Here is a 20251-nt window from a genome sequence, read left to right on the forward strand (position 1 = left end):
TAAAGTTAGTTAAACATTCCCCACTGAAATAAAGTAAACATTAGCTACCCTAGCTAAAGTTGGCTATAACATTCCCCACTTAAATACAGTAGTTAACATTAGCTAACCTAGCTAATGTTAGCAAAAACATTTCACACTGAATTATAGTAAACATTAGCTAACCTAGCTAGCTAACAACATTATTTCACTGTGGAACATACGCCAGTTTAAACTATAGCTTGCTAGCTAGGATTATCTGGTGCTCACCACTTAGTATTTGGTGCTCACCACTTAGTATTTGGTGCTCACCACTTAGTATTTGGTGCTCACCACTTAGTATTTGGTGCTCACCGCTTACTATCGAGGAGGGTCTGCGTGCAGATCTCATTGCCAAGTCCTATCTATCCTGTGGCACCATATGAGGCATCGCAGATGAGGTGGTACTGTTTCCATTAAAACCTTCCCCACTGAAAGAAAGTATTTACATTAGCCAACCTAGCTAAAACATTCCCCACTGAAATAAAGTATTTAACATTAGCTAACATAGCTAACGTTAGCTAAAACATTCCCAACTGAAATAAAGTAGTTAACATTTGCTAACCTAGCTAAAGTTAGCTATAACATTTCCCCACTGAAATAAAGTATTTTACATTAGCTAACATAGCTAACGTTTGCTAAAACATTCCCAACTGAAATAAAGTATTTAACATTAACTAACCTAGCTAAAGTTAGCTAAAACATTCCCCACTGAAATAAAGTAGTTAACATTAGCTAACCTAGCTACAGTTAGCTAAAACATTTCCCACTGAAATAAAGTAAACATTAGCTACCCTAGCTAACGTTAAACATTCCCCACTGAAATAAAGTAACTTAAACATTAGCTACCCTAGCTAAAGTTAGTTAAACATTCCCCACTGAAATAAAGTAAACATTAGCTACCCTAGCTAAAGTTAACTATAACATTCTCCACTGAAATAAAGTAAACATTAGCTACCCTAGCTAAAGTTAACTATAACATTCTCCACTGAAATAAAGTAGTTAACATTAGCTAACCTAGCTAATGTTAGCAAAAACATTTCACACTGAATTATAGTAAACATTAGCTAACCTAGCTAGCTAACAACATTATTTCACTGTGGAACATACGCCAGTTTAAACTATAGCTTGCTAGCTAGCATTATCTGGTGCTCACCACTTAGTATTTGGTGCTCACCGCTTACTATCCAGGAGGGTCTGCGTGCAGATCTCATTGCCAAGTCCTATCTCTCCTGTGGCACCATATGAGGCATCGCAGATGAGGTGGTACTGTTTCCATTATCGCCATCTAGTGGAGTGCGTTGGTATTGAGCCTGAAATTCAGAGTTATTTATGCACAAAGCAGCGGGAGCTTGTTTTAAGTCATTTTATGTTTGATGTTGTTAAACCGCAGACTAGCATGTTATTAGAAAATGTAAAGCCATGTTGATATCAATCAAAACAACTAAGTTAGCCAAGTAAGTTATGCTACCCGTCGATACGTGCTTCCTAATGGCACTCCGCATGAACTGACCTACATTTTTTCATTCTTTCTTGTGTTTTTTAATAAAAAGTCTGTTTTTTTGTGCATTAAACAACCTGAACCCCCTGCTATTGCCTGTAAAAAATGTAAATGTAAACAATAATTATTATAAAAAATATATATAAAGGCAACTTTTGCATGATACTGACTAATGCTCTCCAAATTTACTACGTACTATGAGTTCTACTGGGAACATGCTCTAAAATGGAGCTTTTTTGTATTTTTACAGTTAAATATACACTAGGGTAGCACGGTTTGACAGGGTGGCACAACTAGACAGAACACCGGTTTTCTTCTTCAATTAATGTTTTTATATTACAACATAAATATATTGCCTACATATCAGTCAAACTTTGAATCGCATATGCAGCTAGTTCGCTAACCATACATATTAATGTTCAAGTTACACTTATAGCATAGCATACTACAGAGTCGTTGCTATCAGAAAACATAAATATTAAGACTTTGTTTAATTTACTATTCTCTATTGTTTTAGCCATAGACTTGTGTATAGCTGGACAGAGCATCGTCTCTCAAAAGTGAAGCCACCACAGGTCGGGCGCCCCCTGCTGTTCGGTTGCAGAAAGCTGTGTAACCCCACCCATCCCCATAGGTTTCAATGGCAAAACAGACAACTTTCAATCACGTTTTTTTTTCTAATATACTGTAATTCTACCTCCATTATTTAAATGCAACAGCTAATGTAACCTCTGCTTACTGTATATTGTCAAATTTTTATATCCCCACATAATTTTTTTTTTAAAACGTTATTCAGCTCTATTCAAAAAGGTGTGGTTATTGTTAAAGGGCTGGGTTACACCTAGCCGGGGTGGGACCAATGGCTGTATGGGTGGGACCGCAGACTGTGTGAGCTCTGTGGAGGCAGCCCTCAGGGGGGCGGGTGTATTTAAATGAGTAGGCTGTCTCTCCACAGTCTTTCTCCCTCCTCTGGTCTCTACTGCACAGACTCAGGTATCAGGATCGCCAACATGGCGGAAGATTTTGGCTTCATTTTCATTGAATTAATGGGAACGGCGTCACGGCGTCCATCTTTTTTACAGTCTCTGGTTTTAGCTGAGTTTTCGTACACTGAGCGGTCATACATATTAACTTTTATTTGAAGCATGTGATGAATGTGCCGTTGTTTCCGGGACTCATGGATGAGATAGGTGTCGGAGAAGAGGTGGACTGACATCTGCGGCCTGACACTATTGGAGAAGTGGCGTTTACCACTGAGTATGTGGTGCTCACCACGTTTTACATAAAAAAAAAAAAAAAACACGTCTCTTCAGGGGCTTTGTAGCATCTTATTCTATTTGCAGTAATTACCTATGAAGATTAGACACCGTGTGTCCATTTATCTAGTATCACTAGATAAAGTAGCTGAACACAACATAAACAGAGCAATACATTAATACTGTGCTCTTTAACTCTCACTCAAAAGTTCCACCTAATGCTACAAGGAAAGCCTCTTATTTGAGGGCTTATGAAATTAGTACATAACACAAATACACACACACACACACACACAAATAGTACCATGTAGAACAAGTTTCATAAATAAACCAATTATGGTTGGAAAGCAGATATATCAAACAAGTCATATAATTACATTTAATGGATACAAATATTTTCAAATATTTATTGTGTTACATTTAATATTCAAATTACTAAAAAAGATGCAGTTCATCAGTGTTTTTAACACACTCATATATGTAAAGGAAGCACACATTGTTCTCAGCTTGATCATCCTTTGAAACTAATCATAATAATCATAAGCATTCATTTCACAGTTCAGTTCAAGTGCTTTTCTTATTTCAGAAACCATTTATAAATTATAATAATAATTTCAACAAAAGCAAAATCTTCCTTAATGTGCTTTAATTTGTAATTTTATTATTTATAAAAAGCTAATTTTGAATATCTTCTAAAAACTTGACATACTTCTAATGATTATTCTGATGCAGATGTCAATCAAGTGCTTGGTTGTGCTTACTTGGAAGGTGCTACAGCAGGTTGGTTAGCTATCTAGCCAACAAAAATGCATTATTTTTCTGACCAGCTCCATAGAACTGGTTATTATACAAATAACTATTCTACCTGAACTTTCGCAATATTAAAGCTTTTGTTTACCTTGATTGTTATATATATATATATTTTTTTTCATATATTGTGTCACTTTTAGTGGCGAAACTGAAAATGTGTCTTCCCAGACTGTACTACACCCACATTTTTATTAGCTTCTTTGAAAATGATGTACCACATAAATGCTATAAAAGCTTTAAAGCTACACAGTCCATATATGAAAAGTAAGCTATTCATCAACCTGGTTTAAAAAAAATTTGTAGTGCCACAGAAGCCAACACATTTACAATATTAAAGGCATGAACTCCTCAAGACACTCAATATGACATGTCTGCTGTTTTCGAGATGTTCTGATTCATCTAGATATTACAATTTGGTCAAACTGTATTCTTATTCTTGACCATTTTTCAGTTTTAATACACAAGCTTTAAGACAGATGCCACTAAGCTTGTTGCGATAATTACATTATGGACTTATCGTACAATAAATGGACATGACCTCAATAATATTTGATAATTGTGATATCATCTATTGTGTTTTTTTAATTGTATGTTTGTTAACATACAGCTCTGTAAGAAAATAAGAGACTACTTAAAAAATAATGAGTTTCTTTGATTTTACCAAATTGAAAACCTCTGGAATATGATCAAGATCACAACACATCAAACCAAGCTGAACTGCTTGGATTTTTTGCACCAGGAGTGGCATAAAGTTATCCAAAAGCAGTGTGTAAGACTGGTGGAGGAGAACATGCTAAGATGCATGAAAACTGTGATTAAAAACCAGGGTTACTCCACCAATATTTGATATTGATACGATATTTGACTCTTAAAACTTTATTAATTAGAACTTTTTTTCTTTGCATTGTTTGAGGTCTGAAAGCTCTGCATCGTTTTTGTTATTTCAGCCATTTCTCATTTTCTGTAAATAAAAGCTCTAAATGGCAATATTTTTATTTGGAATTTGGAAGAAATGTTGTGTGTAGTTTATAGAATAAAACAACAATATTTATTTTAGTTAAACATATAGCTATAAATGGCAAAATCAGAGAAATTAATTCATGAACTGAAGTGGTTTCATATTTTTTTCCAGAGCGGTATATTACAGTGAACAGTATTTTAGCCAGTCCTGCAATGACCAATGCTTCAATACCTGCGACTCCATACACACAGTGTGGACTGCTGTAGGTGAAAAAATTGCTATTGTCTATTTTCTATTTTCATTATATCAATGGCATTAAAATGGTCTTAAAACGACAATAATATTGTTTATCGCAATCATTTCTGGGACGATATATCGTCCACAAAAAAGTCTCATCTTGACAGACCTAGATGCCACTATAGATGAAGATAATCAGTGTTTTTTATACCTGTCAGTTGTGATAATGTTAAGGTAATGTAAAAATAATGATATCAGTGTATATCACATATTTGGCCTACAGCAGTTTAGCCCTAACCAGTTAACAATAAACAAAAACACAAGGATATGTGCGCCCTTTAGGATCCAATTATTATGAATCCAGACCAAGGGTTGTTTACTCATTTACCAATCATCTGCAGAGATTTGGGCTATAAGTAGAGATCAGCTGGACCTAAGACCTGCTGTCCTTCTCGTCTGGCTTTGGCCGTTTGTCTCTGGGCACTCTTCCCATGTTGTAGAACTCTGTGTTGGGTCTCATGTCGGTGAGGTGCGCCAGGCGGTTAGACATGGCAAAGAATGCAGCGATGGCAGCGATGTCCCATATATCCTCCCGGTCAAAACCATGTGCCTCCAGAGAGCTAAAGTGTTTATCGGTCAGTGTTTCACTGCGACACACAGCCAGAGCAAAGTCCAGCATGGCACGCTCCCGCGCGCTCAGCTCTGCTACCTGATAGTTTACTACCACCTGCAGGATAAAAAAACAAAAACAAAAAAATATATATATAAAATTCTCATTCAATACGTTTTCTTTATTTTCATGACTATTTACATCGTAGATTCTCACTGAAGGCATAAAAACTATAAATGAACACGTGGAGTTTTGTACTAAACAAAAAATGACCTGGCCTCCACAGTCACCAGACCTGAACTCAATTCAGATGGTTTGGGGTGAGCTGGACCACAGAGTGAAGGCAAAGGGGTCAAAAAGTGCTAAACCCCTCTGGGAACTCCTTCAAGACTGTTGGATAACCATTTCAGGTGACCAAGTAGTAATCAGAGCAAAGGGTGGCTATTTTGAAGAAACTAGAATATCATTTTTTATATTCTCCTAATGTGTACATGCATTCAGTGAGAATCTACAATGTAAATAGTTTTCTAAACTGTAATAACATTTTCTCCTAATTGACACGGCCAATTACCCAACCCACTCATTAGGAGCAAGCCTTTTCACTAGTAATGCCCCAACACCGGGAGGGTAAAGACTAGCACATGCCTCCTCAAATACATGTGAAGTCAGTCATCGCCTCTTTTCCAACTTCAGCTGATGCAGCGAGTAGCATCATAGTGCGCTCGGAGGAATGCACAGCGACTCGGTTCCGATACATAAGCTCACAGATGCCTTGTCTGGGGAGAGAGCGCCATCTACTACCCATCCAGAGAGAGCAAGGCCTCTCTCAGGGCTCTGGTATCTGATGGCAACATCCGAGCTACATGAACAGGATTCAAACTGGTAATCTCCTGATCATAGTGGCAGCGCATTAGTCCGTTGGACCATTTGGGGGCCCTGTCATAATTAAACTTTAAAATATCAACTGCAGAACCATGCCCACTGACTGTAACAGGCAGATCCGTTTGTCCTTTCCACTTTGGCTGTAACTCTGCTGCTGCTGCACTGTGGAACATTGGTGCATCTGCACTAGACCTCACGAGAACTGTGTAACACAATGTAACCCATTTTTGTCATTTGTGTTCTTCATAGAACCAAACTTGGGTCTTTGATGGCATCACTCAAAGAACACTTTGTAGCATCAATGTATGTCTTCACAGAAACGGTCATATAATATCTGAAGGCAACATTCAAAGCAAATTCTGAAGACCAAACATGTCTTTGTGGGTAACAGATTGTATGGAGTGTATGTCTGCAAGTGAAGACATATGTCTGCAAGAATACAGCTTCTCATGCAGAACCATACAACATTAAAATAGTCAAAGAAATATATGAGAAAGTGAGCATTCACCTGATCAGCTAGCATGGGTTTCTTAGAGTAGATGCGGTGCAGCGCACTGTGAGCTACCACACAGTACAGGCAGTGATTATGGGCGCTGGTTGCCACAACAATTAACTCCCGGTCTGCTTTTGATAAACCACCTGCAAAAAAAAAACAGAATAATATTCTGTATCACCAACTCATTCAGATCTGCAGCAGCAAAGTGTACTAATTTAATTAAAAAAGGTCAGATTTCTGAGCCTCTCACCTGTCTCTGTATTCATCAGTGTGTTATAATAAGCAAAGAAGGCTCGAAACTCTTCAGGTCGATGAGCAAGAACCTTAAAGACGTTCGGCACGAAGCCACCCTGAAAAATAAATAGCATATTAGAGAGGCATGGTATATATTTTGGTAGGTTACTGCCACACTGGACTTTTAGCAGAGTGCCCAAACCTAATCAATGAATCAACGCTTGTGACAATGCTTCGCGGATCCCCCATGCAGGGTGAAGTCACTGGGTAGGTACAGGGATGTTTTAGCTGAGTGCGTTGGTGGATGAAGGTACCACACTGATGCCAAAAAGTCAAACAGTTCAAATAGTGAAATTTTAATTACAAGCACTGAAAAAAAAGACTGAATAATGAAAATAAAACACATTAAAAGAAATATCACTACAGGGAAGCATTTTTGTCCAGACCGCAACTTATCGAAATTCCATTCCGCCAGAGCTCCCCCCAGTCACTTCTCCCTCCTTCTTTTGGGCCTAGGCCCACCCCCTTTACATAGACCAAACCATAGTTATTTTCTCACAGGTGTGCTAACCCATTAATCTAGGTAAAAGTGATTAATTTAAAATCAGCTTAATTACAGGCCTTTGTAAATACCAGTTGCCAGTAAACTTTGTGTACACAAGTAACACAGTAATTGACACACTAATTCAATTTAATTTTGCCAATCTAATGCTGATATTCCTTAAAAAGAACTCTGAAATACATCCAGTCATATGCTAAGCATTTAATGCTTAGGAGTAATGCTGTGGTTTTTGTTCTTATTAAATTGGCACAATCATGCTTATTGTTTGCTCATTGATCCAACAGTATGGCACCCTTTCATGGTGACAGTATGAGAATAAGATTACTCATGTCGGCTGTTAAATAAATCCATTGTGTAAAAATAATTATTTTTTGGTGGCAATTTTGAAAAAGGTATCGGAAAAAGTAGCGTTGGGTATCAGTACCAGATTTAAAGTACTGTACCAGTATCGAAAATATTTAAATGATACCCAAACCTAGTCCTTAGCTGGCATGCATTGGACTGACTGGGGAGCCAGCTGGGACCGGCATAATGACCCTGCCTCAGCCTTTTAAGCAACTAGAGCCCCACTGGGCCGTCATTATGTTTGATTTTTTATTTATGTTAATGTTTGTTTTGGGTTCACTCCCTGTGTTTCACTCTCTGTGCTTCAGGACTACCGGGTTCTCCTCAGGGCCGCCGTCACAATACAGACAGATAATCAATTTAAGTGTAATAGGTATGTATTACAGGTAGGTATAATATTTAAGAATTACAATACATAAACTGCTGGTGATAGGCAGTTACTTTGGCCTCATCAAAATGCAGAATACCTAAAATATATTCAAATTTACACTACATTACATTTAGTGAATACAAATAATGAGGTACATTTGCAATATAGGACATATAGACATTATACAATAGAGGACACGTTTTGCCTGGTTGAAGATCAGGCGAGCTGCTGCATTCTGGACCATCTGAAGTGGTTTTATAACACAGGCCGGGAGACCTGTTATTATGGCACTGCAATAGTCGAGGCATGAGATGACCACTGCTTGTACCAAGAGCTGGGTTGCCTGTTGTGTTAGAAATTACCAAATGTGTTTGGTATTCTATAGCGCAAAGAGGCAGGACCGAGTAACTGAGGCAACATGGTGTGTGAAGAGTGAAAGTAAGTCAATGGTTATGGTGAAATTGTGTTGAATGGATTTAGTAGGTGTAACCCAAAGCCTAAGCTACTCCTTGTTAGTATTTCTTATACAAATGCTCCTCCTCAAGTTTCATACACTCACAAATGGTCTTTGGTAATTTGGTAATTTTCTTATTACAAGTCTCCTGCTGCAGCATTTTACCATATCACATGTACCACATGTGAAGTATTGTGGGTCACTGAATGTTTCAAAGGTTACACCTCACAGAAACAAATTATGTGTTTTTATGCTTGAAGAAAGACAGAACAGCCTTCAGTGACATAATGGTTAAAAAAAAAAACAACGCAGCCTAAGCATTTGAGCACATCTACAGGTTAAAGGGCAGTTTGTGTTGATGAATAAAAATAAAACATGTGCAAAAGAGAATAAGACCAGGCACCCACTTCAATAGCTGGATAGACAAAAAGAATAATAGCCCTGCCTTTGTTTCGACCTCCTCCATCAGCTCCACGATGTCATATGGCAGGCTTTTCCTGTAAGGCACTGGATAGCGGCTGATTTGCTCCTCTTTATCGTTGCTGCTGTAGCACCGTAGACTGACTGGCAACCTGTGGCACACTCTGCTTTTCAACAGAAGGGAAGACTGCAAACATAAAGACATATAATGATAAACAGTTTAGCATAAATATCATTCAGTATTTAACTAAATATACCAGATTAAATCTGTAATAACATTCCACTAATAATGTATTTTATCCGGGACTACGGGTTATAAAATTGACAGTGGCCCATTTAACAGATGTTTTAATAATAGATGTAATGGAAGTGAGAGAGACAGTACTGTGCTAAGGGTTTTAGTCATTTAAAAACATTATTAAAACACATTTATCTCAAAGGACAGCTTATACTGTAACAACTCAAGATCCCATTTGAACATGTGGGGCTAAAGACCAATACAGTAAAATAACAATAATTTCTAATGGATAAGAAAGTATTTGAGCTAGCTTGGGAGCTAGTTTAAAACAAAACTGGTTCCAGATTTCTCCTGGATGCCCTGAGCGTAGGAACCTAGTGAATGTGTTCAAATTCATCAGCAGCTCACCTGATTTACCTGGTTTAACATAATTAAGCTCTGATTTACCAACCAGCTACTGATATGATAAAAAGAAGTATAAATAATACTACTCAATACTGACACGATATTGTGATCTGACATCATATTGTGATTTTCTTAAAAGCAATATACAAACAATTCTTTATTATTTTATACAAATTCAGGGTTTTGTCAAATTACTGTTTAAGAAATAGACAATTATATTTATTATAAATTTCTTGCGATAGTATATTCTTGAAATCATTAAAAAATATATATAAAATGTTTTTCTTTTCCTATTTATCGTTATATTAGTGTTTTATTGAGTAAAAAAACTCTTGTTTCCCAAATAAGGAACTTTTAATGCAACTTTTTATTTCAAAAGTGCCTAAAGCTTTTGCACAGTACTGTACATGCAGTGGTTATATAATGCAGATAAATTACCACATTTAAAGGCTGTAAAAAGTTAACTGTAGCTGCACAGAGTAATCTAGCTTATATACAGCTCTTATATACAGTTTCTCTGATTTTGCTACTTATAGGTATATGTTTGATTAAAATGAACATTGTTGTTTTTTTTTCCATTAACTGCAAACAATATTTGTCCCAAATTGCAAATAAAAATATTGTTATTTAGAGCATGTATTTGCAGAAAATAAGAAATGACTGAAATAACATAAAATATGCAGAGCTTTCAGACCTTAAATAATGCAAAAAAAAATCATATTCATAAAATTCATAAAGTTCAGAAATCAATATTTGTTGGAATAACCCTGTTTTTTAATCACATTTTCATGCATCTTGGCATGTTCCCCTCCACCAGGCTTACACACTGCTTTTGGATAACTTTATGCCACTCCTGGTGCAAAATTTCATGCAGTTCAGTTTGGTTTGATGGCTTGTGATCATCTATCTTCCTCTTGATTATATTCCAGAGGTTTTCAATTTGGTAAAATCATAGAAACTCATTTTTAAGTGGTCTCTTATTTTTCTCCAGAGCGGTATATACATATCAGAGTCAGAAGGCTACAATGCGCTAAAATTAGCTAAAATTAGCTTAAATGAGCAGAAACTGAAATTGACAGGATAAATTAACATAAACAATATGAGTAAGTATGTTAGACAGGAACTCCCTCACTCCGCTCAAACTGAAAACTAAACACTTTTCTTACCAAAGAGCCCAAAACAGCCGGGCGGGTAATTCCAGCTTTCATTATTCCAGCTGAACAGAACATTTCCTCCTGTTATAAAACTACAATCAGAAACCCAAACCTGCTCCACTCACAAACACTCTAATAGTACTGCAGCCCACTGCCAGCTCAACCTATCAGCGACCAGAACACAGACACGCCCCCTCCTCTTCAGCCAATAAACTTCACCAGTTTTAACTTCCTGTTCACAGCTCGAAAATATAATAAAAGCCTGCAGCGTCTCAAATAAATGTAAACTAATTAATGTAGTTAACATTAGTAGTAATGTAACTAAGTAATGTAGTTACATTTAGTTACCTGTTACATTTAGCAGGGAAATATTTCTCAAAGCTGGATTTATTAGTTTAAACACATGCCTTGTGCTGACAAACCAGACCTAACCTGCATAACACGTATATATTATATAATTTTTATATATAATTTTTTTTCTTTGATATTGATTGCCATATGTCTGGTGATGCATAGCAACTGATAAAAAAAATCTACATGAAATTATTATATTAAGGTACTTTTTAAAGAGGAACAATTATGCATTACTAACTTAATTAATTAATTATTTTTTTACATCTTGTTGCAGTAATTATACTAAAATTAAATCCAGTTTTTAACAGTTAATTTGAATTATTAATTATAAATTCCGGGCAGATGCAGATTTCTAATAGTACACATGTATATGCATGTGCGGATGTTAAAAATACACATTTATAATTTACAGAGAGAGACACTAGTATTACCACAGAAACAAATGTAACACTGAAATACCTTGCATTTTAGCAAGGTTCATATTCACATTTAAATAACACATGTAGATTGGTCACAGCTTTAAACCCAATTTTTTTTTAACATATATATAAATATACATACAAACTAATACAAAAAAATAAAATAAAATAAATCATGTCCGAAAAACGACACAGCTACAGAGGAAAACCAGGCACTGGACTTTTATTTTAGTATGTGGCTGTGGCTGTGGCCCCAACTGAACTGCATGTAAGGCTTCACTGGAATTTTTTTTGTTTGTTCCAAAAGCACACGCACTTGCTGTCTCAAAAAAATGAATTAGTGTTTCTCAGTAATACGACAGTTTCTCAAAATAATAATTTAGTATTTCAAAATAATAAGACAAAATTTACTTTATTAATAAGAAAAATAATGTTTTTTTTTTGTTTAGGTGGCGGGAATGGGCTTTCATATGATATGGCCCAGTCTGGCCCCCTTCGAAAAAAGATTGGACACCCCTGGCTTATGAGAACCAACAATAAATCTCCGTTTGGAAACGTGTATTACACATTAATTTGATTAAAATATAAATGTTGTATAATGAAAACACATCCTCACGTGTAAGTAATACATTTGTCATTAGTTAGCTTTAATATATATTAACAGTTAATAAAAAGCAGTAAAGGAGACTCTTATTTTGAAAAGTAAAATAACTCCAGCAGGAAGTTTGTGTTTTAGGTGTAGGTGTTTGTAGATCTCTGTTTTTAGTGTTTGGTATCAGCGCTTTATTCTGGTTTATTATCTGATTAATACAGAGCAGGCTGCGCTCGGAGGGTGATGGGAGGTTACGGGGTGATGGCGAATGAGGAGTCAGTAGATTACTCAGTGCATGAAGCCTGGAATGAAGCTACTAATGTTTATCTGCTGGTTATTCTGGTCAGCTTTGCGCTGCTGATGTACGCTCGGAAGTAAGAACCCAGATTTTATCATTATAATCACACGCTATAATTACATTACCATGTCACCTGTAACAGTGATAGATACAGACTAGTGACCAAATAATACCCGCAGATTTATAGTATATTTTAACAACTATTACCTACTGTGGCGTTTAGCCTACAGTAACAGATGGAGTGCGCTTTTGTAGTCTGTGTAGTCCATGTTTTACTATGTATATATATGTTTTTGGATACATTATCTAAGTTAATATTTTATATTGCATGAATAAAATGTACTAAGGTGATAAAGGCATCATTTATATGTTACCAAACTATTTAAAAATCAATATCTGGTGAAAATGTAGCAGTAATATTAAAGTATAATCACTGAACCCATTATATCCTCCAGTACTAATAACTGTTATCTGTATGTTATGTTATAATTATTGGTACACAATAGGTCCCTGACAAATTAAAGACACATTATAATCATAACATTTTTATAGGTTTTTCGTTCAATGGAAATTCTCCATTCAAAATGCTCAATGATCAACCAAGATTTGTTTTCCAACCCAGATTTCTTCTTCAAAGAGAATGTTCCCTTACTGTCCTTCTACTTTTTAATTATGTGTTGGACAGTTCTTTACCCAATTTTAATATTTTCATATCTTGTTTCTCTGCTTGATACATGCCAATAATTTGACTCTTCTGAAACAGATTAACATCTGTCATTAACAGCCAACTAAAAGATAATAATTATCCATAATAATTCATAACTATTTGCTTAGTTAAATTTAGGTGGTGACATTTTAATGGGCATGAAATGTACAATCAGTTTCCTAATACTTTTATTCACATACTGCGTCTCAGTGGAAGGTATTGTTTAATATTAGATTATTACTGATCTCTTTTAATTTCTCTTCAGGAATAAGAGGAAGATCATGCGCATCTTCACGATGCCACCCACAGTTGCAGCCACACCTGAGCCCAACTTCTACGACAGTCTGCAGAAAGTTCGGTTAAGGCAGCAGCTGGAGATGTATTCTCTTTGTAAGTCAAAACCAGAAAGAGGCATCAAGTGTAGTCAGAGACTTTATTGATAAGGAGACTTCAACACAAAGAGTGAGTCAGCAAAAAAAAAAAAAAAATGTAAAACATGAAGGAGGCTCTGTTATGTTCTGGGGCTGCTTTGCTGCATCTGTGCATCTGTGCAGGGTATAATACAATCTCAAAACTATCAAGGGATTCTAGAGAGAAATATGCTGCCCAGTGTCAGAAAGCTTGTACTCAGTCGCAGGTCATGGGTCTTGCAACAAGATAATGACCCAACAGCTTAAAACACCCAAGAATGTCTAAAAAGGAAAACATTGGACTACTCTGAAGTGGCCTTCTATGAGCCCTGACCTAAATCCTATTGAGCATCTTGGGGCGTTTTCACACCTGTAGTTCGTTTCTCTGGTCCGAATCAGTTTATGAGTTCGTTTACTTGTAGCGTTTTCTCGCTCGGTTCGGTCTGGTTTCACATAGGCATAAATGTAAACGCACCAAAATGCGCATCAATAAACCACGCGAGCAGCCTGTGTCCTCTGATTGGTCAGAGCTGTCTGACACGGGAGTACGTTAAATATAAATATACGAAAAAAGTAATTACAGCGAGAAGATTTTGTGTTCCAGCGCAAATATCTGTGTTTTAACACTGAACGCTGAAACGCTGCAGTTTCAAACACAGTGTTTCTACGTGCAGCGCAGATTTATACATAATAAACAGAGTCACGCGGCTGTGAGCAGCGCAGACGGCGCGCGCATGGACACAGTGTTTGTTCACAGCTGTGGTAATTATCTGGCTAATATGTGATTACTGTTTTCACACCTGCTCAATCGAACCGCACTAAAGTTACAAACGGACCAGAGTTCGTTTTAACCGGACCAAATAGTGCTGGTGTGAAAACGCCCTAAGTTAGTTTGCTCATGAGGAGTGGCACAAAATACCTGCTGAGAGGTGCAGAGGTTTCATTGACAGTTACAGGAATCGTTTGATTGCAGTGATTGCCTCAAACTGTGCAACAAAATATTAAATTAAGGGTACCGTCTTTCTGTTGAAGCATGGTTGAAAAGCACTGTCTGATTTTCATTTGTTCATTTTCATAGCATTTTTATTTATTATTACTTTTGTCAGATTCAAGTTATTTTGTAGGTTTTTTCTTTCATTAGCCGAGGGGTACCACCAATTTTATCCATGTTAGTAACTAGTAACATTTATTTAGGTAATTGATCCACCACTGGAAAAATGTCTGATATTTATAATAGTAAAACTGTTGTTCTCTTTATTTTTTATTTTTTTTTGCAGCAAGAAAGTTTGACCAGCAGCACCAGCAGACCCAGGCCCAGGAGAGTGTGCAGCTTTCGATGGAGTGAGCGAGACCCCAGCAGCCAAGGGTGAACGTCTTAACTGTTCAAATGTGAATCATTGAGCCAAGTGACAGAAATAACTGTGTGTTTGTTTAAAGCTACTTTAAAACACAACACTCCTAATTTATCTTCCCTGTCTGAATCCTAAACAGGGTTTCAGAGCAAACACACCACTGGGAGACACATGACACAGTGACCTGGTACACTAACTAGGAGATAATCTTATTATTAATATTAATTTTTATTTTTACTTGAAGGATATTTGACATCCTTTATCTTTTTCATATTGCCAAAATTAAGATATAAACATCAGTTGATTTTCTATGGGTTTGACAGCCTACTGGTATTACTATGGCGTATTGCTGCCATCTAGTGGATGTTTTGTGTAGTGCCTGCAGAGATAGTGTATGGAGGTTTATGGAAAGGCAAATTACAATTTGTTTTAATATATATTTTGAAGCAGTTACTGAATATTTGATGAATATATTTCATGTGTGGTGTCCCAATTGTGTATTAGACTGTATAAAATACTATGAATAGACTGTATAATAACCTTAATTTGTGCATTTTATCCACTAGTTTTTGAAGAATAAAGGTTCCATACATAAGTAGCTCCTCCCTTTCTGTTTAACATTGGATTGTTGGAAAATGGTGTCATTCTTAACCACACTCAAAAACTGGCCTGTTCTGAGTATGTGTTTTGGATATCTGAGTATACTCATCTTTCATCTATACTACTTTTATCTATACTACTGTTTACACTGCTATCTATAGTATTAAACAGTACTATGTAGTATTAGTAATTAGTACACAATTGGGATGCAGCTTGTTGCAGTAAAAGAGTTAGGCCTACTCTTGGTACAGTGTCGCCCTCTTGTGGTGTCTCGGTTCCCTTGCTTAAATGTAGTTCAGCCTTATCAATTATATTGTATTCTGTTATCAGACTAAATGAACAGAGCTTTAGATTTTATTGGCAATTCAAATCATCAGGTCAGTTTTTTCTGTTTTATCCAGGCATTATCTTAGCTAAACTTCTTCTACCTTCTGATTTTGGGAGTGTCCATTATTTTTTTCTTATATTTTAAAGGTTGTTAATTGATCGTAATAGATTTTCTGGTGCCTGATTTGTAGCTGTGTTTGATTTATTTGGACTGGATGGCTTTTAACATCTCAGTCTTTTGTAAATACATGATGGATTTATGTGTTATGTTTATTTACTGTTTCAATAGAACTGTGGATAGAAGTTGTGTTAAATTGTGAACTTAAAAAAAAAGTTAATTGATGTAAATAAAAAAAAATGGAAAATATCAAAATCCAAAGGTTGCCATTTGTAATTATTTTCTAGAGGTGTAAAGAGACACTTGTCTCATAAGACGAGAGGTGAATGAGATGAGATTTTAACAATATATATTTTTTTAAAAATCTGTGATTGAAAATATTTAATTTGCCTGAAAATCACAAAATGCAAAACTGCAGGTGAAATATAAAATATTCTGCATTCAGATGACAAACCCCCATGAGGTAGCATTCTGTAGGGAAAGAGAGCGAGCGTGTGAAATAGCTTCAGCAGTCCATTTTCAAAACACCACAGAGTTGTCTGCCCCGCCCACCCCTCTCCAGAACAAAGCTCACTCGGGTTGCCAAATTGAGGATGGTGAATCTACACATTCCCATGCAAGACAAGTTCACTAACTTCTACCATGGCAAGCAACGACAAGTCATACTCTGCAAGTTAATTAATTACCTGATGAATATGTTTGGAGTGTTTTTATTGGTTGCATTTTCTCATTAGTTAATATAATGTAAGTAAGAGCCTCTGTTTTTAATGTACTTTATGTTAATAATCAGACTGTACAAACTGGGGTAATCTGAGTGTCATCTGTGGACATTTATATGCTTATTGTAACATTGACAAAAATGGCCCATTTTAAAACTATATGTGCAGATCATGTGGACACCACTAAAGAATGCTATATAAGCTATATTAAGTTGCATGCGCAGTGATGAGACAGAAATGTGAAAATGCACACACACAGCGTGTCTAGATCCTGTAGAGTAGAGTATTGCCAACAGTACAGGACTCTCTGCAACAGATGAAACAAACATGAACCAACTGGCACTTTATGTAATGCCGTTTGAGATCTAGTCCAGATATGCCCTAAACTGAGCTCAGCTGTTCATTATTCGTGCTCTCTTTTTTTCTTTTGCTCTCTCTTTCTCACATTAAGGCAAAAGATTTGATTTGTGCCACTTTCAGCTGTGGGTTTGAACACAGCCTTTGCCTCCTGTTTAGTTTTGCATCACATTTACAGAATCTACAATCTGGAAAAAATATTAAATGATCAAAACATAATCCAATTACTGCAGAGTAATCAGATTTTTGCAAAAAGTCAGATTTTTTAATTCAATTTAGCAATAAAGTCACAGAATAAGATGTAACGTAAACATCATGTAAAACTCAAACTTGACATTTTGGCTTTTTTTAAAACACATCAAGCCACAATATGAACAATATAATTATACACAATAATTAATTCCTTTAGTTTCAGTGTCGCTCCCAAAGTGTTTGGTCACCATCTTGAGGGTTATTAGCAGTACTGTTTCTGGGTCTGTTTTCACTGTGCAGATTGAGAAATTCGAGTGTATTACATGATTACTAAAGACTACAGTCAGTTTGATTCCTGAATCATTCAGCTTAACATCAGCAGCCAGAGTCCGAGAAAAGCACAATTGGCTTTGTTCTCTCGGGTGAGGATAGATAGTGGACTCTCCCATCATCTTTCCTAATGTAATGTTGGTCAACACAGGCCTCTGTGCTGATGTATCCATCGCTTTTCTCTGAGACAGGCGGTAACTGGCTTCACATGTACGGTATTAGTAAAAGTATTTGCCCCTTACAGATTTCTTAAAATTTTCTAATACATATTTTTTAAGATGATCAAACAAACTTTAATATCAGACAAGGATAACCTAAGCAAATACAAAAAAAAAATAGTTTTTAATTGATGATTTCATATATTAAGGGGAAAAGCAATCCAAACCAACCTCGGGCATACTTGGGTTCTGCAACAGGACAATGACCTGAAGCCCACCAGCTTGTCCACCTCTAAACGATTCAAAACAAAAAACAAACAAAAAAACACTCACAAAAAACAAAATTAAGTTTTTTTTACAGTGGCCTAGTCAAAGTCTGATTGAGATCGATTGACTGATTGCAGTTGTTACTGCCAAGGATGGCAAAAACAAGTTATTTGATTTGGGGGCAAATACTTGTTTACGTAGGGCTAGACTGGATTGGATAGATTTGTTCCCTTAATTAATTAAATTATTTAAAAACAGTTTTTTGTATTTATATTTGTCTACTATAAAAAATCTATAGGAAACAAAAACTTTTTCAGAGCACTGTATAGAAAGAGGAGGAGGCGTGTGCTGATCGTCACCCTCCTAGTGTTTGAGGAATACCTAAATAGGAATTGGGTAATTGGGCTTTGAAATTGGAATTAAATTATACATAAAAAACACATCGAAAAATATTTTTGTTTGAGCATTTCAGTGACTTCTAGAGACCACCAATTTGGATGGACCAAATTTTGGTGATTCGCAGCACCTTCCACACTTTAAATTACCCTTAAAGAACCACAGTGCCTGTGGTTGGAGTTACACACAGCACAGGTACTGTAGATTTGCTCATTACAGTTTTAATGACGTGTTGCTGCTCACTCTCACCATCACTTAATGGATTGCCAGTTAAAAGGGAAAGCCAGTGAAGAGCAGAGCTTCTGAAAGGCAGGGGGGCACCAAAGTGTGTCAGAGGGGGGAGAGGAGTCAAACAGAATAGCAGAGTGTGTATCAGACGTCATAGAGGGTTATGGAGCTACATGAATGCTGCGCTGCTGAGATGGAGAAAAGGTAGAGGAGCTGCACAGTGTGATCAAACGAGGAATAAAGCGCGTGTGCGCGTGAAAGGGAGAGAAAGAAAAGGAGAGAGATCTTTTGTTGAACTTTTTGTTCTGGCCCTCTGTATCGCTCGTCTGTTTCTTCTCCCTCGCTCTTCCGCCGCTGCGTTTGATGTGCGATGGTGTCATCCCAAGGCGACTCACTACAGCTGGAGAAATGGAATGTAGCGGGCCCGTGCCTCGTCTCCCCCAAGCTCAGGCCTCTGCGGAGATAAAGAGAACAGCAGCTTTTCTTCTTTCTCTTTTGTCTTTTTGTTTTTTCCCCTCGTCTCGTCATGTATGCACTGCTCTCTTTAGTCCAAAGCTCTTCTTCTTCTAATGTGGTGGAGATGTAATTCCACTGTTGAAGGCTGGAGTACAAACATTTTCTCTGTCTGTCTGCTCTATCTCTCATTCATCTCATCAGGAATACCACACTGCTGACATTCACTCTCAGTGAAAAAGCTTCTGTGAAGTATTGAAACGTTTTTTTTTTTTTGTAGCAACACTCTAATCCTTTTGCTTCTATAAAGAAACAGCCATTCATCCATTCATCTATTGATATTCTTGTTTTTATTCTGCCCCTTGGTGGTTAAAGGGTCGCTGTAGGTCTGGACAGGGCAGAGACTGAACCCGCAACCTTTGGCTCCTGGCACTGAAGGATCTAGAGGTGGGACCACAGGGGCATTGGCCCCAGCTGAAATCTGATTGGCTCCCTGAGGTGCCCCAGTCTTGTCACTCATCTGTCCTTTGTCACCTTTATAGGTGGATGCAATTCCATGTCCAGTTCCATGCTAGTGGTACTAACTGAGTTAAATATGAATGCTAAGTGTGATTAATTAAAGCTTATGTAAAAGGAATGTTTTGATGTTTTGATTTGACAGTATTTGTTAAAGACTAAAATGGTTTTAAAAATGAATCAAATGCTAGATTTTCCTAGATGCTGTGTGTGTTTGAGAGAATTTAGTCTAAATACAGTGAAAATGCATGCAAAATTGCATTAACGTTTTTCACAAAAAATAAAATCTGCAACCAAAGTAGACAAGCAAACAAGAGATTACAGAAACACAAGACTTCAGCAACAAAATTCACAAAAACACAAATATGAAAAGCAAAAACTAGTAGAAATCCAAATGCAAATAATTTTCAAATAAGAATAATAAAGAAAAGTATATTTAAAATGTCAAACATACACTTTTCCCTTTTGATTCGTAAAATTTAAATTGCAGATAAAAAAATGTGTAAAAC

At 36.5% G+C, this 20251-nt stretch overlaps 2 protein-coding genes across 3 annotated transcripts; one reads left to right on the forward strand and one right to left on the reverse strand.

The window, feature by feature from the left end:
- Nucleotides 1–4303: 4303 nt before the first annotated feature.
- Nucleotides 4304–11107, reverse strand: si:ch211-175m2.5 (uncharacterized protein LOC568697 homolog). The gene is made up of 5 exons (XM_022683477.2): nucleotides 10963–11107; nucleotides 9179–9340; nucleotides 7019–7118; nucleotides 6781–6911; nucleotides 4304–5507 (listed from the first exon to the last, which is right to left on the reverse strand). The coding sequence occupies exons 1-5, from the start codon at nucleotides 11023–11025 to the stop codon at nucleotides 5214–5216; spliced, it is 750 nt and encodes a 249-aa protein (XP_022539198.2). The 5' UTR covers nucleotides 11026–11107; the 3' UTR covers nucleotides 4304–5213.
- A 1109-nt stretch (nucleotides 11108–12216) lies between these two features.
- Nucleotides 12217–19863, forward strand: smim19 (small integral membrane protein 19). Of its 2 annotated transcripts, XM_015601220.3 has the most exons (5): nucleotides 12217–12341; nucleotides 12537–12689; nucleotides 13585–13709; nucleotides 15007–15095; nucleotides 19602–19863. In XM_015601220.3, exons 1-4 carry the CDS (start codon nucleotides 12322–12324, stop codon nucleotides 15072–15074), a joined length of 366 nt encoding a protein of 121 aa, XP_015456706.1. In that variant the 5' UTR covers nucleotides 12217–12321; the 3' UTR covers nucleotides 15075–15095; nucleotides 19602–19863. The 2 variants fall into 2 exon arrangements, with proteins under 2 accessions (XP_015456706.1, XP_007233096.1); XM_007233034.3 differs by lacking the exon at nucleotides 19602–19863 and having other exon boundaries at nucleotides 12219–12341; nucleotides 15007–16372.
- Nucleotides 19864–20251: the final 388 nt, after the last annotated feature.

This window comes from Astyanax mexicanus, chromosome 10 (assembly GCF_023375975.1).
Source record: "Astyanax mexicanus isolate ESR-SI-001 chromosome 10, AstMex3_surface, whole genome shotgun sequence".
Lineage (NCBI taxonomy): Eukaryota > Metazoa > Chordata > Actinopteri > Characiformes > Acestrorhamphidae > Astyanax > Astyanax mexicanus.